This window comes from Loxodonta africana, chromosome 13 (genome assembly GCF_030014295.1).
Source record: "Loxodonta africana isolate mLoxAfr1 chromosome 13, mLoxAfr1.hap2, whole genome shotgun sequence".
NCBI classification, from domain to species: domain Eukaryota; kingdom Metazoa; phylum Chordata; class Mammalia; order Proboscidea; family Elephantidae; genus Loxodonta; species Loxodonta africana.
Genome location: NC_087354.1, coordinates 77,604,666 through 77,621,971, shown reverse-complemented (window position 1 = coordinate 77,621,971; position 17,306 = coordinate 77,604,666). Strand labels below are relative to the sequence as shown.

At 39.9% G+C, this 17,306-nt stretch overlaps 1 protein-coding gene across 1 annotated transcript; it reads left to right on the top strand.

Annotated features, from left to right (window-relative positions):
• The first annotated feature begins 882 nt into the window (after positions 1–882).
• FGA (fibrinogen alpha chain) lies at positions 883–10,828 on the top strand. The gene is made up of 6 exons (XM_064267623.1): positions 883–1,211; positions 3,310–3,432; positions 4,135–4,318; positions 6,007–6,152; positions 7,395–8,844; positions 9,605–10,828. The coding sequence occupies exons 1-6, from the start codon at positions 1,074–1,076 to the stop codon at positions 10,312–10,314; spliced, it is 2,751 nt and encodes a 916-aa protein (XP_064123693.1). The 5' UTR covers positions 883–1,073; the 3' UTR covers positions 10,315–10,828.
• The last annotated feature ends 6,478 nt before the right edge of the window (positions 10,829–17,306 follow it).

Sequence of the window (17,306 nt, the reverse complement as noted above, 5' to 3'; positions counted from 1 at the left end):
AAAAGTGCCTGGCACTTAGTAAACATTCACAAAATATCAGTTATTACTATTACTGTGATTGACTTCACATAGGATTTTGGGCCAACATAGTGTTGCCAGATAAAATACAGGACTCCTAGCTAAAACTGAATTTCAGATAAACTACAACAAAAAAATGTTTAATACAGGTATGTCCCAGATATTTATAAGGGGCACACTTATACTGAAGAACTATTTGTTGTTTAACTGAAATTACAAAATTAATGGGTAGTCCTGTTTTTATTTGCTAAACCTGACAACCCTAAACCAAGGAGAATTTGATATGAAGACCAGGGAAAGTAAATTAGCTTGTCCACAAGCACAGAAACAGGAAGAAGTAGCATTTTTCACCACAATGCGTGTTCTCTAATGATAATTGTTAACACTTACTGAGTACTTACTAAGTACCAGTTACTCTTCACAAAAACCCAGGCGGTAGGTTATGTCTATCCTCACTTTACAAATAAGGAAATTGAGGCAAAAAGAGGTAATGTAACTTGCCCAAGAGCACAGAACTGGGAAATGACTAGGTCAGGATTATGAACCAAGGCTATTGGGCTCCAGGGGCAGCTGTCTTAAGAAGACTAAGCTTTTCAGATAGGAGAAACCAATCTGTTAATGGTAAACTTCTAGAAGGCCTTCTGTGTCAGCCTGTCATCATAGTCATTGTTTTTTAAAGTCAGATATCCCAACCATAATTCCTACGTAAAGTAAAATATCATTCGCTAAACTCTCCTTCACAGGGGGTTACAGCTAGCCTGCCTCAGCCATGGCTTCCACATTCCTTCCAGTACTGAAGTACTGGCATGTCCCCTGTGTTGTCTTTTGCATTTCAAAATCATCCAGTTCTTGGAATGTGGGATCTGCCCCTAGCTGCCACCTGGAAAATCAAAGACTACCTTTGCAACAGCTTATCGGAAGCAAACAAGCACAGGGAGGATTGAGCAAGAGTTTCTGGGACATCAACCTCCCGGAAGGAGCAAGACACGTAAGAGTGTGCTTGGTCCTCTACACAGGCCAAAGGTAATGATTAAGTAAACCTCCTGCAGATTTAAATGGGATGGGGACCAGCAGTGAAGGCAAATCTCCTTCCTTACAGCTGGAGTGCTCCTCATGAGCCAGTCCCACTCTCAGAAAAGATGTTTTCTGTGAGGATCATCTGCCTGGTCCTGAGTGTGGTGGGCACAGTATGGGTATGTCCCTTTATTTTCTCTTCTCTCTATCTCTCTGGTGTTCATTCAACAAAGAGCTTTAGGTCTGAGTCCACCCTACCTCTGTCCTGACATACTCAACCTTATAATCTCTAGGCCATTAAGGCAAGTTCCTAGATGGGCCTGATGCCTCAACAGTACAGGGTGATGGAACCCCAATAGTGTATAAATTCATCAGAGAAGCTCTAACATCTGTAAACCCAGTCTTTCAACATTGCCTTAAAAAAAAAAAAGACAAAAAATCTTTGCCATCTTTGTTGCTATAAAGCCTCAGGGCTTTATAATTATAAATGGCATTTAATGCCATTATAAGGCTGGTAACAGAACAAAACAGTCTTATGATAAGAATTTTTCTGTAATTCTTAATTTCTTGCTATTTGTCCACAATAAGCAGAACAGTTGGTTTTAATATAGCTTTTCTGAAAAGCTATTTTTGTGTTTCTTTGAAGACAAAAAAAAAAAAAAAGAGCTATCTTCAAAAACATATTACATAGCAAAACCACAAGAGGTAAATTGAAGAAGCAATGTGGTTATTTTGGAAGCAATTATTTTCTTTTAAGAAACTCCTAATTTTGCAATAATTTCTAAAATTTGACTCCAGAGAACTGTGTAAGAGAAAAGAAGCTTCATTTACAAGGCTTCTAAACTGTGACAAATATGTTCAAGAAACTTAGTTACTTCCTGTTTAGTCATCCAGGATGTTAATTATTCTAATTATTATTATGTATTTCTTGCCTTTCACTGCTAATAAACCCTAATACCAGAGAGTAAACAGAGAAGCTAAAGGTTTTCTAACTTATTTTTCTCCCTTATAGTAAAATAATAAATGAAAACTTTTGTAGCAATAGAACTAATCACTTGCTAAAGTGATATGGTAGGTTATATATAGGTTTCAATTATTTCACCTTTCTCCCTTAGCAGCTATTGATATTGGATTTTTTGCCTGTTATTGTTTTTGAACCATTTATTTTGAAATGTACTTGAAGTCCTTATTTTATTAGGTAAAAGGATTGTACTTATTCATTTAAATAAATGGTTCTTGATTCCTTAAATTATTATTTGAATTTTTAAAAAATAAGAACAAGATTGCAAATATTAACCAATTACACGATTAAACTGCTCTGAGTTAAAATAGCCAGGGCAAAAAAAAAAAAAAAATTTTGTATGTTGGTGGTATAGAATAATAATAGCTAACACCTAAAATCCACATTTATTCATTAGAATATAAAGCCTTGTTGGAAGAATTATTTTATATCTTATATCACTTTATGGATCACAACAGAAATTTTTTAAATCTCTATTTCGGATTGCAAGACATTTAAAAAGTTGTGATTCATGAATGATTGTTTTGCTTGTAGTCTACTTTCTGCATTTCAAACAAAAAGCAATCATTGCATGAGTGAATACCCTAAAAAGCGTTCCTGAGTCTAAATTGGCCACATTTGTATCCTTGGTATATACGCTTGCCCAAATTATTGACCCATCTCTAAAATCATGGCAGAAAAACTGAGGGAGAGAGAGAGGTTATTAGTGTGGGGTTTTTCCTGCTGAATTAGGAATTACTGGAGAAAGAACTCTTTGAATTTTCCAACGATTTTTCTATCTCCAGACATTAATGAAAATGGAAAAAGGTAAAGTTGACCTAGTTTCATTGATTCAAATAAGTTTCCTTATATAATGAATCGTTTAAAATGCCACTAGGTGGTGGGTACTATTTATAAACATGCTTATTCAGCACCGTTAAGAAATTTGTACACCCTATCTCATTTAATTCTCATAAATGGGTATGAAGATTTTCATTTGAAAGATGGGTACTATTTATTACGTGCTTATTTAGCACCGTTAAGAAATTTGTACATCTTATCTCATTTAATTCTCATAAACGGGTATGAAGATTTTCATTTGAAAGATGAGAAATGCCAAGCTTATGGAGGCCCCCAAAGCCGGTGGGTGGTGGGGGCTTTTACCCTCTGTGAGAATCTCCTCTCCTCCTTGGGACTTGCAGGCATTGCCAGTGTTGTCTCCTGCTTAGCTGGCTAACTGCTCTCTCTCTCTCACCCGTCTGTGTGAATCTTTAAAGACTGCAGAAACACAAGGTGATTTTCTAGAAGAAGGAGGAGGCGTGCGGGGCCCAAGGATTGTGGAAAGACATCAGTCTGCCTGCAAAGATTCAGACTGGCCCTTCTGCTCTGATGACGACTGGGTGAGCAATGGGGATGTGGAGCAGGAGGTTCCTTCCGTGTGGGGCTAGAAGTGCTCATGGACCAGCTGGCACATGAAACTTTCCCCATAGGAAATCATCTAATGGTTCCTTACATGCCAAACTAAAGATGACAGGTGAAAAGAAACCTAGTCTCAAGATAACTGTTTTAATTACCAAAATGACTTGTACCTCCCAGACTGAATCCTTAGTGGGATTAGCGGATGGAATTTAAGTTGCATGTTTAGACAAGTACTAGGAATCTGAACATTGTAGCCTCAAGATTTCATGGGACTTAATATATGGTGAAAGGAGCCCTGGTTGTGCAAGTGGTTAAGCGCTCGGCTGCTGCTAACTAAGAGGTCAGTGATTCAAACCCACCATCCGCTCCGCAGGAGAAAGATGTGGCAGTCTGCTTCCCTAAAGATTAACCAGATCCCAAACCCATTGTGGTTGGGTCGATTCAGCCTTGGAAACCCTATGGGCAGTTCTATTCTGTCCTTACCAGCTTGATATGAGTCGGAATTGACTCCACAGCAACGGATTAACATATAGTTAAGTGGTTTTTCTGTGGTCTCTAACCCATTCTTTTAACCACTTTTAAGCCAATAGACGATCTGAAGAGATGGGGGAGGGAAGCAATGGGGAGTACATGGAAACCTGCAAAGATCCTGGATCCAACATAATTTCCCCCTTCACTTTCAGTACTCCAAATGTCCATCCGGCTGTAGGATGAAAGGGTTAATTGATGAAGTCAATCAAGACTTTACAAACAGAATTAATAAGCTCAAAAATGCACTATTTGATTATCAGAAGAACAATAAGGATTCTAGTTCACTGACCACGAATATAATGGAAATTCTGAGAGGGGACTTTGCCAATGCTGATAGTAAGTATTAACGTATTTATTACTTTGAATTTAAAAACAAACAAAAAACAAACAACAGCACATATCCTAAATAAATATGATGCCCCTTTATACCTACTGATATTTAGTTTCAAAGAGCTTAGTGTGGAAACACTTGCCTCTATTATACCCCTGAATTTTAAGGAGGGCCTTTTTGTTTTTGTTATTTTTATACCATAAAAAAAGCTTAGGTTAAAATTGTTTGAGGTCCCAAAGCAAGTCAGAATTTTGGATAAAGGACTAGAATGTACATGTGTTCTTTTCAAGAGAATATACTGACAATGAAATGGACCAGACCCTTTGAGGAGATCTTTTTCTTTCCCTCTTGCAGGGGAAGAAACTGAGAGATGAGAAGATTGCCCAAAGACACAAAGCTGTCCTGTGATGGGGCTGGGGTCTGAACTCACAGAGACCACCCAGCTGACTCTGTAGATACTTTTGTATTTAAAGTACAGAACTATGCTCTGTCTTTCTCATAGGACACTCATTAGGAGAAATTTGCTGATTTTTTTTTCCCCCATAAAGATGCACATTAGGAACAAGGAGCATCAGATTTGCCCTGGGCTTGGGCAGTACGTTTATTGTGACCCCAATTCCTGAACTCTTGCTTTGACTCTCTAGAGAGAAAATGAAACTCTCTTCTTCTGGGGTAACAGGAAAGGCAAACAAGGGTAAGGCCTTTAAAATGAGGCCTTGAGTAATTTTTAAGCGACAATGACTTTTCACTAAAAGCTATGGGAGTTGTAGCCTTAGGAGACACTTGAAAACTTTAAAGTCAATGGTGCTACACTAGTTGGCAAGGGAGTGATCCTGTCAACAGAGTCATGGTGGGGGGCAGAGGGGGAGCACTTGCCACAGGGGGCAAGTCCAAGGGGGCACCAGACAAGGTATGGAATGACATTCTGAGGCACCACAAATATGAAAGGCGCCTAACTGAGGTAACTGGACAAGAGGGGAGAAGGCATTTCTGCTGAGGGTCACTGCTAACACCACCTATTCATCTGGAAGTTGGGGGGGAGGTGCAATTTAGAGATTGCCCCTGGGCGCTCATTACCCTCCCTACGCTCCTGCCTGTTGACCCTAAGAACATGTAGGAACCATTTCAAATCTACAGATAGGAACAAAAAGGTCTTGATAAGAAAATTCAGTAATATGTTCAAGTTCCCTGATTTAAGGTCATGATAAAATAATTGGAATGTGATGGAACTGATGGCTTCATCGGCTAATTACACCTTTAGAATTCCACAGGAATTCCTTCTTCTTCGTTTATTTGGATTGCTAGTTGCTAAGGAGGCATCTTTCGTGGCATGCATGGACATAACACTATACAAAGATCAAATGTCTAATAGATATGAATTTCACAAATTAAGTGTCCGTAAAGCCTATAATCAACTTAAATGGGGAATATTTCATAAGCACATTTCCTTTTTTGCTATTACAAGCAAACTTCCTGGTGGCGTAGTGGTTAAGTGCTACAGCTACTAACCAAAAGGGCAGCAGTTTGAATCCACCAGGCGCTGCTTGGAAACTCTATGGGGCAGTTCTACCCTGTCCTATAAGGTCGCTATGAGTCAGAATTGACTCTACGGCAACGGGTTTAGGTTTTTTGGTTTATTACAAGCAAGCAAAGCCCTTGGCAGCGACTTCATTACCCTCATTTCCCGTTTCAGACAATGATAATACATATAGCCAAGTGTTAGAAGATCTAAGAAGCAGAATTGAGGTTCTGAAGCGCAAAGTCATAGAACAAGTACAGCGTATCCAGCTCCTGCAGACAAATGTCAGGGTCCAGCTGGTGGACATGAAACGACTGGAGGTAAGCCTGTGGCTCTGAGGCTGGATTTCTTTGTTTTCAAATACCAGGAAAAAGGAAGGCAACAATCATTTAATGAGTGTTCATTATATGCGGAGCTGAGTGCTATATTCATTGCTGTTGCTAGTTGCCTTTGAGTAGATTCAGACTCGTGGTGCAGAGTAGAACTGCACAAAGGAGTTTTTAAGGCTGTGACCTTTTGGATACATATCACCAGGCCTTACTTTCAAGGTGCCTGTGGGTGAGTTTGAACCACAAACCTTTTGTTAGTAGTCCAGCACTTAGTCATTTGAGCCACCCAGCGACTCCTTTACCTACAAAGTAGGTATTGTTTTACCTACTCTGCAGATGAAGAAACAAGCTCAGAGATATTAAGTTTTCCAAGGGCCCATGTATAGTAAATTTCCAAAGAAAATGTTGAGTCCCTGTTTGTCTGATTGCAAGACCCTTGCTCTGTGCATGACACCAACATGCTTCTTAGCCTTCAGCCTCAATCTCATTGAGGATCACTCAATTGGAGTTTCTTTTCAAAGGGAATGGCACCTTACTCTTTTTTTTTGGAGCTTCTTATTTTGCTCAAAAAACAGTTGAATTTTTTAAATTGTGCTTTAAGTGAAAGTTTACAGTTTCTCATACAAAAGTTTATACACGCATTCTTAAGTGACCCTAGTTGCTCTCCCTGTAATGTGACAGCACACTCCTCCTTTCCACCCTGGATTTTCCATGTCCATTCAACTAGCCCCTGTCTCTTTTTGCCTTCTCATCTCACCTCTGGACAGGAGCTGCCCAGTTAGTCTCATGTAAGGAACATTCTCTTCATGGGTATCATTTTATGTCTTACAGTCCAATCTAATCTTTGAAGAATTGCCATCTGGAATGGCTTCAGCTCTTGGCTGACAGAGAGTCCGGAGACCATGTCTTCCAGGGTCCCTCCAGCTTCAGTCAGACCATTAAGTCTGGCCTTTTTACTAGGCACCTTACTCTTGATCCATTCTCAGTTTAGGATGAATCCAAGTAGCTCTCATTGCTTGTCATGACTAGCCTTACAGGGAGCAAGGACACCAATACTCAGCATTTCTTCTACTGGATATGCTACATAAATGGAAAATAATGAGTATTAGTTAGTAGGTCTCCAAATCAAAGAAATTAAGCCAGTTTCTAAAAATTAAGTTAACTACCAGGAACTCAATGAACATTTATTTATATCTATCTTTTTTCTATTTATCTTTCTCCCCTTCCCTCTAGGTGGACATTGATATTAAGATCCGATCTTGCAAAGGGTCATGTAGTAGGTCTTTATCTCGTGAGGTAAATCTAAAGGACTATGAAGATTACCAGAGGCAACTTGAACAAGTCATTGCCAAAGACTTACTTCCCTCTAAAGACAGGCAGTACTTACCACTGATAAAGATGACCCCGGTTTCAGTTTTGACTACTGTCGATTTCAAGAGCCAGCTTCAGAAGGCCCCTCCAGAGTGGAGGGCACTAGTGGAAAAGAAGCAGACAAGAATGGAGTTAGTGAGGCCTGGTGGACATGGGCATGCCCCAGGAGTCCCTTCAACTTATGGACCAGGATCCGAACATGAACACTCCCAGACCCCTAGACCTGGCAGCACTGGGCATCAGATTCCTAGTAGCTCTGGACCTGGTAGCTCTGGACATTGGAAGCCTGGGAGCTCTGAGCCTGGTAGCTCTGGACATTGGAAGCCTGGGAGCTCTGAGCCTGGTAGCTCTGGACATTGGAAGCCTGGGAGCTCTCAGCCTGGTAGCACTGGACATTGGAATCCTGATAGCTCTGAACCTGGCAGCACTGGACACTGGAATTTTGGTAGCTCTGGACCTGGCAGCACTGGACATTGGAAACCTGGGAGCTCTGAACCTGGCAGCACTGGACATTGGAAACCTGGGAGCTCTGAACCTGGTAGCAGTGGACATTGGAGTTCTGGGAGTTCTGAACCTGGAAGTTCTGCCACTTGGAAACCTGGGATCTCTGGACCTGGAGGTTTTAGGCCAGATGTTTCAGGGCATGGGAACACCAGGCCTACCAACCCAGACTGGGGCAAATTTGAAGAGCTACCAGGAAGTGTAAGTCCAGGGACAACAGAAGAGTTCTACACAGGTAAACTAGTCACTTCTAAAGGAGGTAAAGAGCTCCAGACTGGTGAGAAGGTCACCTCTGGTAGCACAACCACCACTAGTCGTTCATGCTCGAAAACTGTTACTAAGACTGTTATAGGTGCTGATGGTCGCAAAGAAGTGACTGAAGAAGTGGTGACCTCCAAAGATGGTTCTGACTGTGGTGACCCAAAAGACTTAGACCTGTTCCATTCTTTGGCTGGCAGAGGTAGCCTGGATGAATTTAGACACCCCGAGGAAGGTGCTTTCTTCAGCACTAGCTCAACAAGAGAAACAGTCTCAAGTTTACTTCCATCTATACACAAAGAGTTTGGAAGTAAGATCCTGCCTGGGAGCTCAGAATCTGACATTTTCACAAAATTTGGAGTACCTGAGTTCTCTTCCAGTAGTAAAACGTCAACTCACAGCAAACAATCTCTAACTAGTAGCACAACTTTCAGCAAAGGAGGCTCCACATTTGAAAGCAAAGCCTATAAAACGGTAGATGAAGCCGGAAGTGAAGATCTCAGAGGAACGCATAGCACCACGAGAAGCCAAACTAAAACTCGTCTTGCCAGAGGTATCCACACTTCTCCTTTCAGGAAGCCTTCCCTGACCCCCTAGACTAAGTCATTCTGCAATATGCTCCCATAGCACCTTGTACTTTTTTCCTAACCCTCTATCATGCTGTATTGAAATTATGCCTTTATTTCTCTGGTTTTGTTGCTGGACTGTAAGTTCCATAAGGGCAGAGGCTTTGTCTATCATGCTCACCCACTGTATTCCCAAATGCCTAACAACACAAAGAGCAGTACTCAATAAATACGTGTTAAATGAATGAATGAATCCTTCTGAAACTCAGTTTTGAGTTTATTTAACCAAATTCTTTCACCCTTCAAAATGTGCATTGTTGCAATTGTCACTCATTTTATTAATCAGATTTTTAGTGTGTGTCTCAGTTGGCATTTAGGTCAGATTAAAAACAAGTTATAGTCCTATTAATTGATGCTTACATATCTTTACTGGTTACTTGCTTTATGTGCAAGTGAAATTCCAGTTCCACTGAGGAAAGTTCCCTCATCTGCATTGAGATATGTTATATCTAAAAGTCAGTGCATCCTTTCCTCAGGGAAGGAAGGAAGGAAGGAAGGAAGGAAGGAAGGAAGGAAGGAAGGAAGGAAGGAAGGAAGGAAGGAAGGAAGGAAGGAAGGAAGGAAGGAAGGAAGGAAGGAAGGAAGGAAAAGAAAGCCAGTATCTGCCTTCATTTAAACTGGGCCATGCCTATTTTTGTAAAGTTAAATGAAAGTAACTTCTTCCAACCAGCTCAATTTTTTTTTTAGACTGTGATGATGTCCTCCAAACACATCCTTCAGGTGCCCAAAGTGGTATTTTCAATATCAAGCTACCGGGATCCAGTAAGATTTTTTCTGTTTATTGCGATCAAGAGACCGGTTTGGGAGGATGGCTTTTGATCCAGCAAAGAATGGATGGATCACTGAATTTTAACCGGACCTGGCAAGACTACAAGAGAGGTTTCGGCAGTCTGAATGACAAGGGGGAAGGAGAATTCTGGCTAGGCAATGAATACCTCCACATACTAACCCTAAGGCGCTCTGTCCTTCGAGTTGAATTAGAGGACTGGGCAGGCAATGGGGCTTATGCAGAATATCACTTTCAGGTAGGTCCCGAGGCTGAAGGCTACGCCCTTCACGTCTCCTCCTATGAGGGCAGTGCGGGGAATGCTCTGGTTGAGGGTTCTGCAGAGGAAGGGCCAGAGTACACCTCTCACGCAGGCATGCAGTTCAGCACCTTTGACAGGGACGCAGACCAGTGGGAAGAGAACTGTGCAGAAGTCTATGGAGGAGGCTGGTGGTACAACAACTGCCAAGCGGCCAATCTCAATGGCATCTACTACTCTGGGGGGTCCTACGACCCGAGGAACAACAGTCCTTATGAGATTGAGAATGGAGTGGTTTGGGTTCCCTTCAAAGGAGCAGATTATTCCCTCAGGGCTGTCCGCATGAAAATCAGGCCGCTGGTGGCCCAGTAGACGGAAGAGAGTGAGAGAGTGAGAGTGCTGTGTTTGTGTAGTGAAGTGGGAGGAAAAAAGTAAGAAAGACAAAGCAGTCAAGATTCTTTACGATCCACTGAAAAATTCCCAGGTGCTATTCCATTTTTCTTTGTACTGTAGCTAAATGTAACTGAGACATATTAGTGCTTTAAAAAATAAAGTTATATGAGTTTTTATCTTTAAAATAGCTCTGTGGGTTTGCAAATTATTATAAAGTTATGCCAAGGGACATTCAGTACATCAGAAAGAAAGCATTGGATGGATGCCCCTTTGTGGTGCTCTGAGGACATTTGGAAACCTTCCTCCTCTTCTCCCACCACCCAAAGTCACAAGGCCATTGTAAAGGGAAACAGTTGTTTCATTCATTCAACTTGAATGGCTTTAAAACAATATTTTAAATTAAAACTCACTGACTTGAACAATGGCTCGCCGTTGAAGAGCAATTTACAATTTACAAAGTGTGTTCAACTCTTCTGAGGTTAGCAAGCAAACCCAGGTGGGCAGGAGTAGCATTCCTTCCTAATGGAAACGAAAATCCGTTCTTCAGATCTTTTACAGGAGACCATAACACACACTTTCTCTACTTTTCCCCAGGGCCTAATAAACTTCTTTCAAAAATATGTGGAAAAATCCACTTAGAAGATTTGAAATATTTACATCCTAAAGATATTAATTAGATTTTTGCATTGATAACCTCCCCGGCATTTATTTGATTACATTTTTCTACCAACCAGAAAGAGTACTGTTCTGTGACACACTAGTTGTTTTAAAGAGTAATGCATTTGTTTGAAAACATCTCACTAAATATGATCCATACCATATTCATACATTGAAGATATTTACATTAGTCAGATATTTTATTTGATCCAACTTGCAGTTTCAATCTTCATAACCTTTGCTCCTGACCCAGATTTTTAACTCTTATTCCCCGCTATTACAACAATTTCCTGCCCAGTGCATCCCCTAGTGAGAACTACCTGCCATTTACCCTTGAAAATGTATTAAAATCCCCCAAGGAATCAATAAAATTTTCCTCACTTACATAGCTTCTATTCCAAAGTAAGTGTATCCTTTCTATTAGGAAGGAAGGAGGGGAAGAAGGAAGGAAGGGCAGAAAGAAGGAAGGGCAGAAGGGAGGGAGGGAGTCAGGAAGTGAGGGAGGGAGGCAGGAAGGGAGGGCGGGAGGGAGGGCGGGAGGAAGGAAGGCAGGCAGGCAGGCAGGTAGGCAGGCAGGGAGGAGGGGAGGGAGGGAGGAAGGAAGGCAGGCAGGCAGGCAGGTAGGCAGGCAGGGAGGAGGGGAGGGAGGGAGGAAGGAAGGCAGGTAGGCAGGCAGGCAGGCAGGTAGGCAGGCAGGCAGGCAGGTAGGCAGGCAGGCAGGCAGGGAGGAGGGGAGGGAGGGAGGAAGGAAGGAAGCTAGGGCCAGGGCCCAGATCATGGGCAGCACAGGAGCGGAGAGGAGCCATAAGAGCTTATAAACAACTCACACCACAAAGCCCAAGTATCTTTGCATTCCTTTTGTGGGTTGAAAATTCTTGACACAAATAAGTAATCTTTAGATAATTAAATAAGAACTTCTTCAGAATTAAAACAGCCTTCATTTCTTTTAGCCATGGAAGCTCCATGCTGTATCTATCCACACCCCACTTACTCTCATGCATACATGTCCACAGAATTTGAATTGTAAATAGGAAATATTTTGTTTTCCAGATAACCACACTGTTATGGACAGAACCAGGACTCAGAATGAAAGTGGCTCTGAATGGGCAGGGCCATTTATTTCTAATGTATTTTGAGTTTATTAGCAAATGATTAGGTAAACCTCTTTTAATTTCATAATCAATAGCCAATATTAGCAGAATCAAGATAGTAGGAGAAGATGTAGTTGGAGCCTTGGTGGTGTAGTGGTTAAGACGGACTGATGCTAACCAAAAGGTCAGCAGTTTGCATCCACCAGCCGTTCCTTGGAAACCCTATGGGGCAGTTCTACTCTGTCTTATAGGGTCGCTGTGAGTGGAAACCAACTCCACCACAGTACTTTATCTTTAACCTACTTCCCTTCTTTCTGAAATTACTGTCATTCACCCTGAAACCCATTTCAACTTGGTTTTCACTGTTACCACTGTCTTGAAACCATTGCACCACCAAGGCTCCTTTCATGAAATTGCTCTCTTTCAAGTCAACAGTGACTTTGTAATTCTAAATTAATGCCCTAGCATTCAAGCCTCTTCCTATTTGATCTCTCTTAAATATCAGTTACTATTGCACCAATCCTACCTCTTGAATCTGTCTTTTTCTTTTGGTTTCTTCCATTCCACTCCCTCTTGTCTCATAAAGATGTCAGTTGTGTGTGTGTTTTTTTTCTTTTTTAACTGTCAATTCCTTTCAGACCACTCTTTAAGTATAGGGGTTTCTCATTTCAACTCATTTTTATCTGTTAGGATTAGGTTTGGCCCATATGGCTTAAGCAAGGTAGAGACTTATTTCTTGTTCACAGAACAGTCTAAAGGCAGTCTTCAGGAAGCCATCATCCTGGTGAATGACTTTTAGCCTCAAGGTGAAACGGTGTCCTTATGGTAGGATGGAAGAAGGAGGAAAGGCAGAAGAGAAAAAGTGTAGCTTCTCTCTTTTAAGGAACTTTCTTGGATATACAACACTTCCACTTTTATCTCATTAGTTACTTATTCACATATACATAGCTAGCTGCAGGAAAGGCTGAAAGATAATGACTTTTAGCTTGGGTACAAGCTTATCCTAATTAAAATTAGAATTCCGGTAATAGGAGAAGAGGGAGAACAGATGTTGAAATAGGCAATTAGCAGTCTTGCTCAAACCATCTTTTCTCACGCTACAGTGAATGCATTTTCTCCTTCGTTGATTCACCCATCACTGTGACTTCAACAACGACCAATAGGATGATGCTAGCCAAATCTGAGACTCTAGCCCTGACCTTCAGATCCATACTTCCAACTCATACTGAACACATCCAGTTAGTTATTTCTCATTACACTGGCTGAGATTGAACTTATTATCTTCCCATTAGAACCTACTGCCTCTTCTGTATTTCCTATACTCATCTGAGGTATCGTTAACCCTCTAGTTTCCTAAACTAGAAAACTTGGGGTCCTCCTCAGCGTCTTCTTTTCCCTTAGTCCTCAAGTCCAATCCATTCCCAAACTATGCTCTACTCTAAAAATGGCCGCTCCTCTCAATCATACTTCCGTGCGTTTACATCAGGCTTTTACCTTAAAGGACAAGAGTCCCTTAAAAGCTTGGGCTTTTTAAGGGACTCTTGTCACGTTGCTACCCGTCTTCTGCTGGTTCATGCTCCACAAAGTTATTTTAATATGTTATGAACAACAACTATGACACAAAAGAAAATCCATTGCCGTCGAGTTGATTAGGACTCACTGCAACCCCACATGCTACAAAGTAGAACTTCTCCACAGAGTTTTCTTGGCTGTAATGTTTAAAGTCAAGGTCTTTCTTATGTAGCACCACTGGGTGGGTTCGAACCCTCAGCCATTAGGTTAGTAGTCAAGCACAAACATTTTGCCTCACCCAGGGACCTTTAATATGTTATGAAGGTGAAATATAATCTTGTTTCCTTATAGATGGATAGCCAGGATCACTTGCTGAAGAAAGCACTCTTTGCCCACCGAATTGAATGCCAAGTTTGTTGTCTAGCAACTCCCTTGATCTATATATTGACTCTAACTTCTGTGCTTATATTTCCTTACTCATCTTTAAAATTGCACATTTATAAATTACATGTTTTAAAATATACAGATATATTTAAAATTAATAATTAAAAGAAATTAATAGTCAAAAAACGACTCACTCTTACCCCCCCCCCCAAAATGTGACTAATTAGAAATTAAGAAAGGCTTTTCTAAGTAGCCCCTGGGGAGAGGGGGGAAGAAGTGAAAATTTAAAGTACAATTTTTCTAGACTAAAAAAAAAAAAAAAAAAGTTGAGGAAGGGAAGAGAATATAGCTTCATCCAAAAGCTGTACTCAAAAATCTCAAGGTATGAAATTGTAGTTACCTAAAACCAAACCAAACCCACCACCCTCAAGTTAATTCCAACTCATAGTGACCCTATCGGACATAGAGAACTACCCCAGAGGGTTTCCAAAGCTGTAAATATTTATGCAAGCAGACTGCCACATTTTTCACCTTCAGAGCGGCTGGTGGGTTCGAACCACTGACCTTTTGGTTAGCAGAACTGTCTTTTGGTTAGAGGCAGAATGCTTTAACCACTGAGCCACCAGGGCTTCTATGAAATTGTGGATAGGATTATTTAAATATTCTCTATCTTTTCTTATTTTATATGATTAACGTATCATTCTGAAAAAAATATATACATGTATGTATTCACACACAGAGCCATATTTGTGTGTGTGGCTGTATGTGTATATTTAGATCTTGCTCTGCGGTTTTACATATGTGTGTAGTCTCTTTGTAGTCTAGAAATTTTGCTTTGTGTGGTTGACTATAGTATTTTCTGCTGCATGAAAATTTATGACCATTATGTCTTTTCCATGTATTATATTTTTTATCATCACATAATGCTTTTTTTTTTTCTGTTTCATACTTTTGGAGATGAATCCAACTTGTCTAATATTAATATTGTCATCATATCCAATTTCTTTACATTTGCCTAGGTATCTGTGCATGACCCTTTATCTTCAACATTTCTGTATCATTTTATTTGGAAGACTTTTCTAGATATAATAAATAATTTTTAAGTCAATTTTATTTTACGTTTACTTTTTTCTTTTACTTTCCCCCCCTTTTCTTAACTCTTTGCATGCCCCTTTGTTTTCAAACTGTATCACATTATTTAGAAGATTTTGTTATAATTAAAAGGTGGATTTTTAAAAATCCAATTGTATTTTATATTTACTTTTTAAATTTGTTGTTGTTTTCTGTTTCCTTAACTTCTGCTCTTTCTCATGTTCCTTCTCTGCCTCCTTTAATCTGAAAGTTCTTCTTAGTTTTTCCATTTCAAAATAACCCCTAGTTGAATGAATGAATACATGAATAAAATAGTTATGAACATGAAAGCATTGCCAAGAAATTTCATGGTAGTTAAATATTGCTGCTGGAGAAAAAGTGCTGAATTAAGAGTTTTGATCTTGAGTCAGAAATGTAAAAATATCCAGCTATATTTTAATTTTACCTCTAGGTAAATCGTCTTCACCTTTTAGCCTGGAGCTCTCTTTGATGTTCTCCTTTGATACACCATCGTACAGGAGGGAAACCTTTTAATTTATGCCTCTTTCCTTAAGTGCAGGCATAGGATTTTATACCCAGTACTTAATATAAGACCTGGGACACAGTTATGACCCAATAAATTTTTGCAAATTAAGGAATCTCAGTGTTCAGAGGAACATTAAAGATCGTTTTTTGAACTTCTTCTGAATGCATAAATCTCTTCTACAGCTGTTGGTGTTAAAATGTTATTTTTGATTTTATTAAAATAAATTATTTAAATTTTGATTCATTTATTCTGTTTAACATGCTCACTGTTTCTGAAAATCCTTTGAAATAAAGTATTGCAATTTCCCCAAAATTATCATACAGACTCATTTAATCTGTAATGACTAGAGTTATTTTAATACAGGTGAGACATTTTTATACAGTAAAACCTACTAAAGCTGGAAACTGTGTAAGGTGGAAACCTGTCAGAGAAGGAACGCTCAAATATTTTCCACTAAGATGAGTGATAGAGAAGTGGTAAGACTGCACCCCATCAAAGGCAGAAAACTTGCAAGACCCAGAAAAACAAGGCAGTTCTGGCTTTCGCAAGTTTCACTATAAATTGATTTTTTTCACATGAGAAAATAGCTTACGGAAGCTAAGTGATTTGATAATAAGGAACACACATCAGGATGAAACTCACAACCTAGTTCTTAAGGCTCTAAACCACTTACCCTCCAAAAAAAAAAAAATAAACCACACCCATTGTCTTTGAGTTGCTTCCCACTCATAGCGACCCTATACACTCTTTATTATGGCTCATGGCTCCTGGGATAATGTTACTGTAGTTCACATATAAACAGGAGACTTCTGGATATAGCATTTGTTTTTAATTATTTTATCAAGTGTGTGGGTAGATTTTAGGTGATTTAATTATACAGGTTCTTCTTATGACCAACAAAATATATTTGAAAGCTAGTTAGCTGATGCTAGCAGTGCGGCTGATGACAGACTCTTCGTTCGAATTCTCTCGTCTCAAATCATGCCTAAAAGTCTAGAAGGGAATGGCACCATTTAAACATCAGTACATTCAGGGTGCAAAAAAATCATTAATAAAATATTTTTTGTACCTGAACAAAGTAACACGACAGTTACTGTTATTCGCTGAAACCGTTTGAGAAGTAGCAACACATTTAGGGCTTGGTAGTCATGAAAGTAACAAATTGTGTGAAGCTAGTACAATCTGAACAGAAGCCATTTAAGAGGTATCTTGAAAGGGTGTATATTTTATTCATTTATTTGTGTATTTATTAATTTATTTATTCTTTCCTTTAAATTTCAAGTACTTAAAAAAAATTCATTTTTTAATGAATCTCATCTAAGGGGAAAAGTCCTAAATTAGTCTGGTAAGGGAAAGGGGCTCAAACATCATAGAAGCAATTAATGTCTTCAGGAATTTGCACATGAAGAGGAAATTCAAATTAATTCTTAAACAAGAGTTGTCCCCCGGCTCTTCCATTTCCACGGAGTAAAAGAGCAACACTTTGAAACCACAGAGGCAAGATAACATATTTATCACCTTGCCTGTTAGTTCTCAATTAAAAGAACCTTCCAGGTGTGAGCTGGGAAATGCTCAGCTGTTGAACTGCCACCTGCCTATTCATCAGCTCTTTGCTCAGAGCAGGCACTTGTTGATTGCAACAGAACACTCTGGAAAATATTTGCTAAGCCCACCTTGGACTCCATCCTCCATGGGTCCATGACCTCAAG